Here is a 13,943-nt window from a genome sequence, read left to right on the forward strand (position 1 = left end):
TGTTCAAGAAAAAGATGTTGAGATCAAACGCCTGGAGGGGGAGAGGGCGCGTCTTGAGGCAGAAAAGGCTGTGTTGGAAGGCAATGTCTCCTCTTTGAGAAAATGATGGACAGTGTTATCATGCTGAATTCCACCATGCAGCTGGAACTTGACACTCTGAATGATGATAGGCTGCATGGATGGACAAAGGAGAAAAAGCTAGTTTACCAGCAAGGCTTCCAGGCTGGGTTTGAAGAGCGGTGCTTTGGGTTTATTGCAAATGACCCAGAGTATACCTTTTCAAAGTTTGACGCAGACACCCAGATATGGGTCAAGGATTTCAGGGTCAGGGCCGCAGATTCTATCAAAAGTAAGAGAATTTTTCTGGGCTTAGAGGAAGAGGACGCGTCCCCTGCTCCTACTCCACTTCAGACTCAACCTCCCCCTGCGGATGACCAAGACAAGCCTCAGGACGCGCCTCCTGCCTAGGGCGCGTCCTATGTTTTTTATGTACTTTTCCTGAATTGTTTTTAAGGGTGCGGGCCCCTTGAAGCCTTGCAAGTTGTAATGATTATTTCTGAACTTCATTCGCTTGTACTTTTATGAAGTTTCTCTGCCTTAATCATGCAGTTTCTTACTTAAGTATTCTATCATGTCATTTATATGGGCGCGCCTTGTGTTTAGGACGCGTCACATTTGACATATTATTATTTCTTCTGCTAACACAGGTAAAGCAAATGTCCGTAGTGGGCGCGTCCTCTCTATTTGAACGCGTCTTTATGAGCATGCCACTACGTTGTACTTGTGTATTTAGCCAAGGAACAAAGCACAATGGGGTGCGTCCTAATAATTTGACGTGCCTAATCTTTTTCTTCAAGAAGTACTTCGTTCCTCAGGCAGGACGCGTCCTTTGTAAGGACTTATTTTGTTTTGTCGAAATTAAGGAAACATGCTACTGAAAGAGCATCAACCAATATAACTTGGGCGCGTCCTTGGAAATAGTATACCTCTTAGTTCCATTTTTACTTGAGTTTGGTTATTCCTTTTGATAGCCACTACTTTAGTTAACACCTGTGTAGAACTATCATTTAGGGCGCGCCCTATGTCTAGGACGCGACATGCAACCAAGCAAATAACTTTTTGGAAAATTTCAAAATTTTATTTATAATGCGCTCTGGTATCAAAAGTGCACCAGTCCCACGGCTAATATGCTCTGTAGGGAAATGATTTCGAAAAAATGACCCTTCAACTAGTTCTAAGCTAAGTAGTACATGCACTACCCCCCTAGGCTAGGAGGAATTTATTTAATTCTAGCCTATAATCCGGGCATAGCCCCTAAATATATAATAAAAGAGGTATGTAAGGGGCTAAAGCCGCACCTTACTTGTAATACTTTCGGAGATGTTCCGCGTTCCAAGCTCGCGGAACCAGCTTCCCTTCCATATCTTCAAGGTAATAAGTCTCCTTCCATAGGATGGACTTTATTCTGTACGGTCCTTCCCAATTAGCTCCAAACACTCCATGTTGGGGGTTCTTCGTGTTGGGCATCACTTTCCTAAGTACCAAATCTCCCACCTTCAGCAATTGTCCCTTTACCTTCCTATTATAATACCTTGCGGCGCGTTGCTGATACGCTGCGAGCCTTAGCTGAGAATTTTCCCTTGTCTCCTCTAAGAGATCCAAATGAAGCCTTTGATTAACCTCGGCATCTTCCTTTTTGTAACAATCTCTGCGAAGCGATCCCGATCCCACTTCCACGGGGACCATAGCTTCATAGCTGTAAGTCAGCATGAACGGAGTTTCTACCGTAGTAGATCGTGGTGTAGTGTTGTATGACCACATCACCTTCGGGAGTTCTTCAGGCCAATTTCCTTTGCGTTCCTCCAATTTGGTTTTGAGGGTATGCTTTATTATTTTTTTAACAACTTCTGTCTATCCATTGCTTTGAGGATGATAGATTGCGGCAAACTCCTTCTTGATTTTCAACTCCTCACATAGTTGTCGCAACTCCTTGCTATCAAACTGCTTTCCATTGTCGGAGACAATCTTGTAAGGGATTCCAAACCTGCACACAATGGAGTTGAAAACAAAATCTCTGATTTTCTTTGCGGTGATAGTGGCCAGTGGCATAGCTTCCGCCCATTTAGTAAAGTAATCGACCGCAACCACTGCATACTTGACGTCCCCTTTAGCTTTAGGTAATTCTCCGATAAGGTCAATTCCCCACATGACGAACGGCCATGGGCTTGCCATAGGCGTCAAGAGCGTCGCCGACATAGATGAGTAGTTTGCAAAGCGCTGGCAGCGATCGCATGCCTTGACAAAATTTGTAGCATCCTATTTCATTGTGGGCCAATAATATCCTTGGCGCAAAACTTTCATTGGCAACGAACTACCCCCCGAGTGATTGCCACATATTTCCTCATGTACTTCCCTTAAGATTTAATTTCCTTCTTCTTCGTCAACACATCTAAGCAGAGGTTGATTGAACCCTCTCTTGTACAGGACTTCGTCATATATCACATACCTTGCAGTCTGATAACGAAATCGGCGAGCCTTAAACTTATCCTCGGGGAGCGTTCCCTTGCGAATGTAGGCCAGAATGGGCGTCATCCATGTTTCCTTGGGAGCCTCATCCACCTGCATAACTTCTATCTCTGGAATACTAGAAATCTCCTGAATTTCAAGAGGGATGGACCCTAACAACACAGCCTCTTGTTGCGACCCCATTTTTGCTAGAGCATCCGCGTTACTGTTCTTCTCCCGCGGAACACATTCCAACCTAACTTCTTTGAACATTCCAATCAGGCGCTGTGTACATTTCAAGTATAATTCTGTTCGCGGGCCTCGCACTTGAAATCCCCCGTTCACTTGATTCACCACGAGCTCTGAGTCACTTCTTGCAATTAGGTTTCACACCCCCATTTCCAAAGCAACCTTCAGGCCATTAATCAACGCTTCATACTCCGCATCATTATTCGTTGCATAAAACTTGAAATGAATTGTGCTCATCAGATGATGACCTTCGGGAGACACAAGTACTATACCCGCGCCTGCTCCTCCATTGTTAACTGCCCCATCCACATGCAAGATCCACCAAGGATGTGGAAACTCCTCCAAAGACTCCTCAACATGAGGTGGATGCAGCATTACCAAAGCTTTGTCGTCAATTTCAGAATCAAACTCCAACAAGAAATCGGCTAAGGCTTGCCCTTTGATCGCTGTCCGGGGCACATATTCCAAATCAAACTGTCCCAACTCCACAGCCCATTTCAGCATTCTTCCTGATGACTCTGGTTTATGAAGGACCTGCCATAGCGGGTATGACGTACGGACTTCAATTTTATGGGCTTGAAAATACAGCCGCAATTTTCTTGACGCAAGAATCAGGGCGTAAACCAGTTTCTCCATGCTTGTGTAGCGAGTTTCAGCGTCGTGCAACCGCTTGCTCACGTAGTACACTGGTGATTGCTGCCCATCTTCCTCTCTTACCAGAACCGCGCTGATCGAATATTCAGACACTGCGAGGTACAGTATTAGAGATTCTCCATCCAACGGCTTTGACAGCATGGGAGGGTTTCACAGTTGCTCCTTGATTCTTCTGAAAGCCTCTTCGCATTCCGACGTCCATACAAAGTCTTTCCCTGCTAACTTAATTGCCTTGAAAAATTCCTTGCATCTATCGGACAACTTGGAAACAAATCGATTTAATTCGGCGATTCTACCAGTCAAACTCTGCACCTGTTTCACACTGGTGGGTGACTTCATATCCAACAATGCCTTGATCTTTCCGGGGTTGGCCTCAATTCCCCTATGGTTGACGATGAATCCGAGAAACTTGCCCGACTCCACGCCAAATACACACTTTTGTGGGTTTAATTTCATGCGAAACCTCCTTGGGATGTCAAACATTTCCATCAGGTGCTTGATGTGGTCATTTGCCACCTTAGACTTTACAAGCATATCGTCCACATACACTTTCATGGTTCTCTCGATTTGGTCCTTGAACATCATGTTTACTAACCGCTGGTAGGTTGCGCCAGCGTTAATCAAGCCAAACGGCATTCCTATGTAACAGTATAACCCCCTGTCAGTAATGAAGGATGTATGCTCTTGATCAGGGCCATACATCGGAATTTGATTGTAACCGGACTATGCATCCATAAAACTCAGCAATGCATGCCCTGCTGTCGCGTCAACCAACTGATCAATTATTGGGAGCGGGAAGCTATTCTTTGGACAGGCCTTATTGAGATATGTAAAATCCACACATGTCCTCCACTTCCCATTCGGCTTTTTCACCAGCACCGGATTTGCAAGCCATTCAGGGTAGAACGATTCTTTGATTAGTCCCACCTCCAATAACCGGTCTACTTCTTTTTTTAACGCTATCGCCCTTTCCCCACTCACTGGGCGGCGTTTTTGATGTATGCCTGTACAATTCGGGAAGATATTCAACCGGCGACACATTACTTCTGGGTCGATTCCTACCATGTCCGAATGACTCCATGCAAAGACATCAAGATTTGCAACTAAGAAGCGGGTAAGACTTCCCCTCGTTTCATCATCCAACTGGGATCCCACTTTTAAAGCCTTATTCGGGTCATCTTTGTCAACCGGAATAGATATTGTGTCTTCGACCGGTCCCGTCTTTTTGGCGGGTGTAGGGATCCTGGGATCCAAATCGAAATCAAAGTCTCGGGGATCTTCGACTTCCACTTTTGCATCTGAGGGCGCGTCCTCATGAGTGGGAGCATCTACCTCAAGATAAGGCATAGATTTATGCAACGCAGGTGAAGAGGGTGCGTCCTCATTTGAAGGAGCATCAACCTCAATTCCATTTTTATTTTTCAAGGGCGCGTCCTCCTTTTGAGGAGCATCCACCTTGAAGTTATTTTCGAGACCTTACAAAATCTCACTTCTTCCTTCCAACTTTTCTCCGTTAACCTCCTTCCGTATGATCTTCTCTGCATGGTTCTCCACCACTTCTTCCACGCTACGGATCCTCGAAACATTCCCCCGCATTCGAAGAGAGTTCCCAATAACACATGTCTCTTCCTCTTCGGGGCCTTCTACAAAATAGTGGGCATGGACCTCCCCGCTTGGTTTCGTTTGAATATCCTCTACATATTCAAATAGAAGACCCATTCCTTCGTACCTTCTCCTGCGGAATTTTTTAACAGCCTTATGATAACAGTCGCGTGACTCGTACTGCGACCCTCTCTGACTGCCCACTCCGTTTGATGTTGGGAACTTTATCATCAAGTGATATATCGAGGTTATCACCCTGAATGCTCACAACCAAGGTTTGCCGACCAGCGCATTATGCGCGGAATCCTGATCCAGCACTTTGAAGTCTATCATTTGAGTGACTGACAAAGCTCCTTCCCCGAGCGTGACGGGAAGCCTGACCGAACCCATAACTCTCACTGCTTCCCCAGTAAAGCCATAGACGTGCGCATCTTCAAAATACATGTCGTTATCCGGGAAACCCAGTTTTTTGTAAGTGCTGTAGTACAAGATGTTCGTAGAACTCCCATTGTCCAAGAAGACTCGATGTACATTCATTGCCCCAATAAGCATGGAAATCACCAGCGCATCGTTGTGGGGGTGGTGTACCCACCTTGATTCTTTTTCCTTGAACGTAATATCAGCGAACTCTCCCTTAAAGACCTTCGGAGGTCTGTCTTCTAAGTTGTGAATGTTGGTGAGCGGTGGATGTCGCGCTTCACTCGCGTTTCTTTCCAGTGCTTGATTACTATCACCAACAAAATGGTGTCCTCCAAAAATTGCCCTGATACTGCCAGCCCTCTGAAACTTAACTTACGCTGTTTTTTCAACATCTTCCGCCCGCGGAGGCTGTATTTCATCCTTACCCTTGTCATCGATTCCCCTGCGTCACTTCACCTTGTCAATCCATTCTCCTAGGTATCCAGCTTTGATCAATTCCTCAATTTCATCTCTCAGGTGACGACACTCATGGGTGTCATGGCCGGTAGACTCGTGGTAGTCACAATACTACTTTGTGTCTCTGCTCTGCCATGAAGTTAGACGGTCGGGCTTCTTGAAGATTCCTCTATCCTTATTTACCTCAAAGATATGATCAATGGATGCCGCCAGCGGCGTATAATTGCTGACCCTCCTCTCGTAGTTCGATGGCGGGCTCCATTCTCTCCGCGTGTTCACGGTGTTTACTCTATTGGGGCTTCTGGCATTCCGCCGATAATCTGGGCTCAAGGATCTATCCCTTCTCTTGGACCGCCCTTTGGAGTTATGTGTGTTGTCATTCTTTTTTGTTTCCGCAAGCGACTGTTCAATTGCTTTGAATAATTCTGCCTGCGCAAGCACATCAGCTAGTGACACAGGGTCTTTCCCTTGCAGGTGCTTCCAGAAATCCGTTCCCACACGCAGTCCAGCTATAAGAAGTATTTTTAGTGTCTCATCAGTTGCACCCCTCACCAAAGTGGATTCTGCATTGAACCTTTTGAAGTATGAGGTTAAACTTTCTCCATCCTTCTGCTTCACATTAGCTAGGGCCGTAACAGGTGGTGTGTACCTCACCGCAACTTGAAATTGTGTGAAAAACAAAGTTTTCATCTGTTCCCAGGATGTGATCACCCATAGGCCCAGTTTTTGGAACCACTGTTGAACGTCTTCCCTAAAAGTGGCCGCCAGAAGACGACATCCAGCCAAATCAGGTACTTGGTATACATCAATTTCAATGTTAAAACGCCCCAGGAATTCCACAGGATCAGAGTTCCCATGGAAATGCAAGTCATTGGTTGTATTCCTGTATCCTGCAGGCAATTGCGCCTCCCTCACAACAGTAGCAAAAGGAGAAGGAGCTTGCGCAGTCGCCGTTACTCTTCCTCCCTCAAGATGGTTGAGCAACCTTTTGAGATCGTTCACATTAAACGTCCCTACCACAGGAATGGTTTGAACATTAGGCTGTTGGGGTTGCTCTGCGACTTGCTGTAATTCCCCTTGATTACCCCCCGGGTGTGGCGATGGATCTCGCCGCCCCTCGCCCTGAGGCTGCGGGTGTGGCATGTTACCATCTTGGTTTTGAATATTCTCCCCTACGCGAGATTCCTCTTGACCGCGTCGCGGAATTCCATCATGGTTTTGCATTCTTACTTGAATTCGCCCGTCGTCCTGGTCATGAGGACGCGCCCTGGACCCATTACCTGTAGCACTGTGGGAAGCTACGGGAATAACGACAGGGGCTTCTTCAGCGTAGGGTGCTCCATCTCTCCTACCATTGTAGGGTACTCTTCCATATTGATATCCCATCCTTCCTCGTCCATTCCTCTGATATCCCCGGTAGTAATTCCCGAGCCTTCCTCGTGGAGGGGCACGTTCGTGCACGCGGTGCCGCGCCCTATCATCCCTTTGGAATGCAGGGGGCACACGCGTTGTGTCACGGGGCCTCGCTTCTCCGGCGTTTCCTTCCTTTTGCCATTCTACCAGCAACATCCTCAAATCGTCGTCTTCCAACCTTATGCCAAGCCTACTTTTCAAGGTTGAAAGATCCCTTTCTTCCTCATCTTGATTTTGAGTGTTCTCCGCACGACGACGCTCGTCCATCGTACGCCCAGACCTATGAGGGTGTGGCACCACCTGGTTACCAAGGCGAGGCCTTTCCCTACCATCGGTGTCCTCATCAACAAGCTCCACAATAGGCTCTACATCATCAGAATATTCCGAGCGCCACGGAGTGATTCACGGGTTTTCCCCGCTGCCTTGGGTATCTCCTTCAACTACTGGCGCTTTCCCCACGGCATGACTATGGCGGGGAAAACGACGACCTCTCCTCGTCCTCCGACGCTCCACCGTATTTAGCCTTGAGTGAAAACTGTTAAGAGTATCCCCCATGCGGTACAACTGCTCCAAGATATCGGCGTTGCTGATGAGAACTGGAGGTGTCCCCCCCACATCCGGAGCTCTTGGTGGATCCGCCATGTTCCTGGGAACGTAGGGCTCATGGCGAGTGTAGCCTCCCCCGCCTTCTCCTTCAGATCTGCTGTCACTTCCATCATAAGAACTTCCATCACGATTATAAGACATATTTTCCTCCTAAGATTGCGACCTTAATTATCACCCCTCCTTCTAGCGCCAATTTGTTGACGGAGGAATCTGGTAACAACAAAGATTGAGGTTTCTCGCTGGAACTAAGATCTGTGACGGTGGTTCTTTACCGGAAAATCAAGCGGTGTGTGGTGGCTTGTCGTTGTTTTAGGCTGAGATTGATCAGAGTAAGTGGTGGCTCTCTTATCAACTCTCAACTTCTTACCCTCTCAATGTGCCTACGTACCCTTTATATAGGGATCAAGCCTGACGTAGTTCTCGTAGAACAAGAAATCTAATGGGCTTAGACTTCTTATTCCTAGATCCAGTAGAAGCCCATCCAAAGTCCGTCTTCCGCTAGCTTTAGGAATGTCCAACTATGAGGCCCAACCGCGAAGGCCCAAGGCTCGCCCGTAATCGCAGGACTTCACGAATAGTGCATCTCCCTGCGCAAGGATAACACTCCGCTACAGCTATTTCCCTTGATGTACGGACGCATGTATAGCCACGGTTCACCCCAAATGCCAGACGCGTCCCTGTCCCCCGAATGAGGATAACCCACCAGATAGCAGGACAGGTGATCCCAAGCTCTTGGGTGCAAAGTGCAGGATGACTCCAAAGTTCTCCAACGAGGACACCCGTTGAATGCAAGAACAGAGTTCCTAAAGTACACACTAAAGTTAACCCCGCATCCCCAACGAGGACACCCGTTGAGTACAGGAGGAGACCTTCAATCATCAGGTATACCCCTGGAGGCCTTCAAGCTTTTCACGGATATCCCCCTCCTTGACCGTCTCAAGAAGGGAATTCTTCAAAGAGTACCTGCAACAAATATATTAGTAAAAATAACCTCCACTGCTTCTCCCTCTGCAAGCCTTGCCCTGAAGTCACCATTAAGAACACATAGAACAATCACAGGACGCGTCCTAACACTTTGGGCGAATGAGACCTGCACCATCTCCTCAAAAACCATCATGCACAGCATTCCACTTCCTATGACGCGTCATGGTAAAGTAGGCGCGTCCTACAACATCCATCGCCGCAAGATTTCATGCGCCAAGCCTTTTCATAATCATTGACGCGTCCATATAGCTTGGGCGCGTCCTCACTTGACCATGCACTTTCCCCGCTCCATAACACATCCCTTCCTAATGCCCGGACGCGTCCTAGCCCTCTACAATGTAATACCGAGTTTGACCGTAATTAGCCCGCGTTTGACCCGAGTCAATCCGATGCCAAATTTTGGGTATAACAGTATGATACCCTCATAATTTATTTGAGTTTTGAGAAATTATCTCATATGCGTATCTGATAACGGTATATAATTATTGTCCGTCTTTAAAGAAGACAACATCAAGTTGACGGAAATTATTTAAACAACAATTTATTAAAATAAACTGTAACTAAATTTGTAGTCACTCAAGTATTTGTGTCGAAAATTTATTATCTGACTTTTTGAAACATAATAGTTCAATTTTACACTGGTTCTATTTGCTTGCAAGTAGTATGACTCAAATTTTAGCCCCAGTCCCAAGAAGTTGTGCGGCTTCAAATGTGGGGCTACGTTAGGGATGCAAAAAAGTCTAGCCCCAAAATTTGACCCGGTCCGATCCGGTCAAAATCCGGTCAAGTTCGGCCCGGATTTCGGGCCTCGACGGCCTTATATTTTTTGGAAAGGCTGGCCCGGTTAAAAGTCCGGGTTTCGGCCCGGCCCAGCCCTATTAAAACACGAAAAACCCCGATTATAATTTGATTATTCTATTATATTTATAAATTCACATTTATTATAAATATATATAATACTTTAAACAAATATATATATTTATATATTTGTGATTAATAATATTATTTATATACTTCGTTATATAAATAATGAAAGAAGATATAATAAGTACACTATATATATTTGGATATAATTGTTATCATAACAATGATAAAATATATTATTTTATAAACACTTTTATTTTTTTTCCAAACCTAAACGTTTTCAACGAAATAATGTTTTCATAAAATATTTCATGTAAACTAATACATTTTTACGATGATCTAGTTGCTAACACATTTATTCTTCGAAATCTCTAATAATACTCGAGCCGATTTAAATTAGAAAAAAGTTCGGCCCGATCCGATCTGGCCCGAAAAAAGCCTGGTTAGGCCCGTCTCGAGGGCCCAAACGGGCTCTGACATTTTCAGAAAACCCGGGATTTTTAAGACCCGGTCAAAGCCCAACCCTTTGGGCCTTTTGTGCATTTCTAGGCTACGTGCATTTATAATAACATCGATATTTCATCAAAAATCTTATTTGATCCGTGTTTTAACCCGATTCTGCCCCAATTATTTTATCCAGTAATTCAATAAAATTAGATCAGATATTGTAAATTCGCCGATATATCAACTTATTTATCAATAACCCGGCCGATTTTCACAACGCTGTGAAATACTCGTTTGAATTCTATTAAATCATTGTTTTCCTTTACAATGTGAAATCAATTATAACTATTAAAGATTTACTTTAAAAATTTGAATATTTAACAAAGTTCGGTTAAAGTATTGCTTTTTCAGTTGCATCCTTTCAAAAAATTTTTCAGCATATTAACTTGCAGAGAAGAAAAAATGCGACTTGTAAATTTTAATTTTGTCCGGGAATGGATAGGATATTCAAATTTTAATTTACTAAAAATTTCAACAGTGACAGATTTTGAAGGGAAAAAAAAATTAACATACCAAACAGGATTAACGGAATTAAACATACTTGATGATTGCATACACTTTATAAGAAGTCATAATTATGTTAAGATAAGTGATAATTTCAAAGTTCAAGTATTTTAAATGACCTAGTACCCAAAATACGAGTACATTGCACATTTTCTTTTTAAATATATTTTTTTGTTTTTCAGGAACAAATAAAAAGTGTAGATTTTGACTTCATAATATTCAAACCATGACTCCATGTACGAGAATTGCCTTGGATTATATGAAAGTCAAAAAATTGAATTTAGAATTAAAAAACGGACTTCATCTCCAAATTTTCCAAAATTTAACTGATCCAGCTGTTAAAGTTATAACTTCTCATTTAACTCACACAGCAATTCAACGAATTCACCATAAATCAATTTATTTTTTTGCCAGGTCACCCTAAATAAACTTGACTTCAACATAAACAAACATACCTAAATTAGAAAAAAGATCCACTTTGCGAAAATTCAAGTACGTACACGTTAAAATAGCACGTGTCAAATTGATTGTTTTGTTGGCGGTTCATTCATGCACTTGGACTTTGGGCTTTTTATGTTAAACCCATTGGATAAACTCGAACTCGTATATCCGTGTCCACAGTTTAACGGTGATCGACTCTTTACTTGGCCCGCCACAATGTATTGAAAACGACCCTGTATTTATCTCTTCTCCCTGTGGCCTATAAAATGACTACCAATCCTGACACTTAAAAAAAAAAAAGAAATAATATTTGGAGAAATAAAATTTCAAGCCTCTCCTCTATCTCCTCTTTGCATCATCATTCTTTCTTTAGAAATTTACGTAACATGGGTCTGCAGGAGACTGACCCTCTTTCTCAGCTAAGCTTGCCGCCCGGTTTTCGATTTTATCCAACGGATGAAGAGCTTCTGGTTCAGTATTTGTGTCGTAAAGTGGCTGGTCATCATTTTTCTCTACAAATTATAGCTGAAATTGACCTCTACAAGTTCGATCCTTGGGTTTTACCTAGTAAGGTTTTTCTCCTTTTTTTTTTTGCTCAATTTGATCATGATTTTGTCACTGAGTCGTACGCAGCGCACAAGTTTCCCGCGTCAGCAAGTCATCATACTAGTAGAAATGTATAATAAGTTATGTCATTAGCATTAATACTGAAATTTGTTTGTTCTTTAGGTAAAGCGATATTTGGGGAAAAGGAATGGTATTTTTTTAGTCCAAGAGATCGAAAGTACCCGAATGGTTCACGTCCGAACAGAGTAGCAGGTTCGGGCTACTGGAAGGCAACAGGAACTGATAAGATTATAATGAGTCAAGGAAGAAAGGTTGGAATCAAGAAAGCTCTGGTTTTTTACATTGGTAAAGCTCCTAAAGGAACAAAGACTAATTGGATCATGCACGAATATAGACTTTCAGAACCGCAAAGAAGAAATGGAAGTTCAAAGGTACAATTTTAAATCTCTATTATCACTGTTACATTGAAAACCATTTCGACTAAATATTTAGATCTGCAATAAAATGTCAAATTGTTTGTAATTTGTCGAATTATATTGAAATGTTTGTTTGTACTTTTGATGAAACAGTTGGATGATTGGGTACTATGCCGTATTTACAAGAAGAATTCAAGTGCACAAAAGACATTATCAGCTGGAATTGCTTGTACAGAAAATAGTCATAGTCACGGTTCATCATCTTCGTGTTCTTCTCAGTTCAATGATGTAATGGAAGCTTTGCCAGAGATTGATGACAGATTCTTCGCTCTTCCAAGAATGAACTCTCTCAGCGACAAATTAAATTTCCAAAACCTTGGTTCTGGTAATTTTGACTGGGCAGCTCTGGCAGAACAAGTTTCAGGAGCTTCAGCACCCGCAACAAATCAGACACAAGGTCTAATCAGTAACAAAAACAATAATAATAACCCGAATGGCGTATATGTTCCCTGTAATTTAATGTCACAGCCTGGCGGGGTGGACACAAAACTCGAAAGAAGTATTGATGAAGAAGTGCAGAGTGGACTTAGGAATCATGGTTCTGAGTTCATGAACTTCAATAATTATTCACAGTGTTTTACGAGCGCAACAGATCCGTTCTCGATTAGGTACCCGAGCCAGCCCGGGAATATGATGTTTAGGCCATGAAAATATAGCAATTATAATATGATTAAGTTATAGTAAAAGAAATCATAGAAGAAGCTGGAAAAAAGAGGAAATATGTAAATATCTGATATTCTTTGGGCTGGTTTTGAAAATTACTGCAATTTTCGAAGCTGTGGAATAGTGAAGAGATTGACCATACAATCTTAGGAGGTGATAAAGGGAGTTGAAAGTTGAAACTCGAAACATTGAATTTTCACATGTTGTTTTTAGGGGAGGAATAGGTGAATGGAAGGAAATACATAGTCAATGTATACAGCTTAGAATATGATTAGTAGATTGTAGTACTAGAATTAGTATCCAAACTTGTACTATGTACTTCAATTCAATTTAGAAGTTTCATTTTTACTTTAAGGTTCTTGTATTTTACTAACAAAAAGAAAGGTTCATTGTTCTTTTTGCAACTAATCAGATTCATTGTTCTTATTGCAACTCTATCATGTTAGTGTTAGGCAGGCATGCAGTGTCTGGTAGTGGTAGGCAACTAGGCATCCATTGAAGCATTCACATTCTGCGAAATAGGGCGACTGTAATCCGCCTGTCCCTGTGAATAATATTTTAAGGACTATTTCAAATTATTTTTGAAATACATCATGTCCATCTCTTAATTCAAACAACCACGTCTGTCGTCTGAGAGCTGAGCTAGTAGGGTGACTTGACCCCTCTTTATCATTATTAATTTTATATGTTAGAATTTTTTACGATAATATTAATTCAGGGAAACATAGTTATAATCATGGATCATAAGGATCAAGACTATTTCGGGCACAGTTAGATCATAATTATTGATGGTCAAAGTATAGCACAAATTTTAGAATAATGCTAGAGGTATAAAAATAGTTATAAAAATTTATTACAAAATAACATGATATAGTTGATGTGATAATATGAAATAATTTAATTGATCTTGTTCACGAAATAGGTCACCAAGGGAATTATTGATTTGATTCGGTAGCGACGAAAGATTCACGGCCGATAAGAGGAGTGAGAAGCAAGTAGTAAGTGTATTATACGAGGGTTTAAGCGAATCGTGCC

General features: G+C 42.7%; 1 protein-coding gene across 1 annotated transcript; it reads left to right on the forward strand.

Moving 5' to 3' along the window:
* Positions 1-11,488: 11,488 nt before the first annotated feature.
* Positions 11,489-13,262, forward strand: LOC141721227 (NAC domain-containing protein JA2L-like). The gene is made up of 3 exons (XM_074524049.1): positions 11,489-11,769; positions 11,932-12,200; positions 12,339-13,262. The coding sequence occupies exons 1-3, from the start codon at positions 11,589-11,591 to the stop codon at positions 12,891-12,893; spliced, it is 1,005 nt and encodes a 334-aa protein (XP_074380150.1). The 5' UTR covers positions 11,489-11,588; the 3' UTR covers positions 12,894-13,262.
* The last annotated feature ends 681 nt before the right edge of the window (positions 13,263-13,943 follow it).

This window comes from Apium graveolens, chromosome 4, assembly GCF_009905375.1.
Source record: "Apium graveolens cultivar Ventura chromosome 4, ASM990537v1, whole genome shotgun sequence".
Classification (NCBI taxonomy): Eukaryota; Viridiplantae; Streptophyta; class Magnoliopsida; order Apiales; family Apiaceae; genus Apium; species Apium graveolens.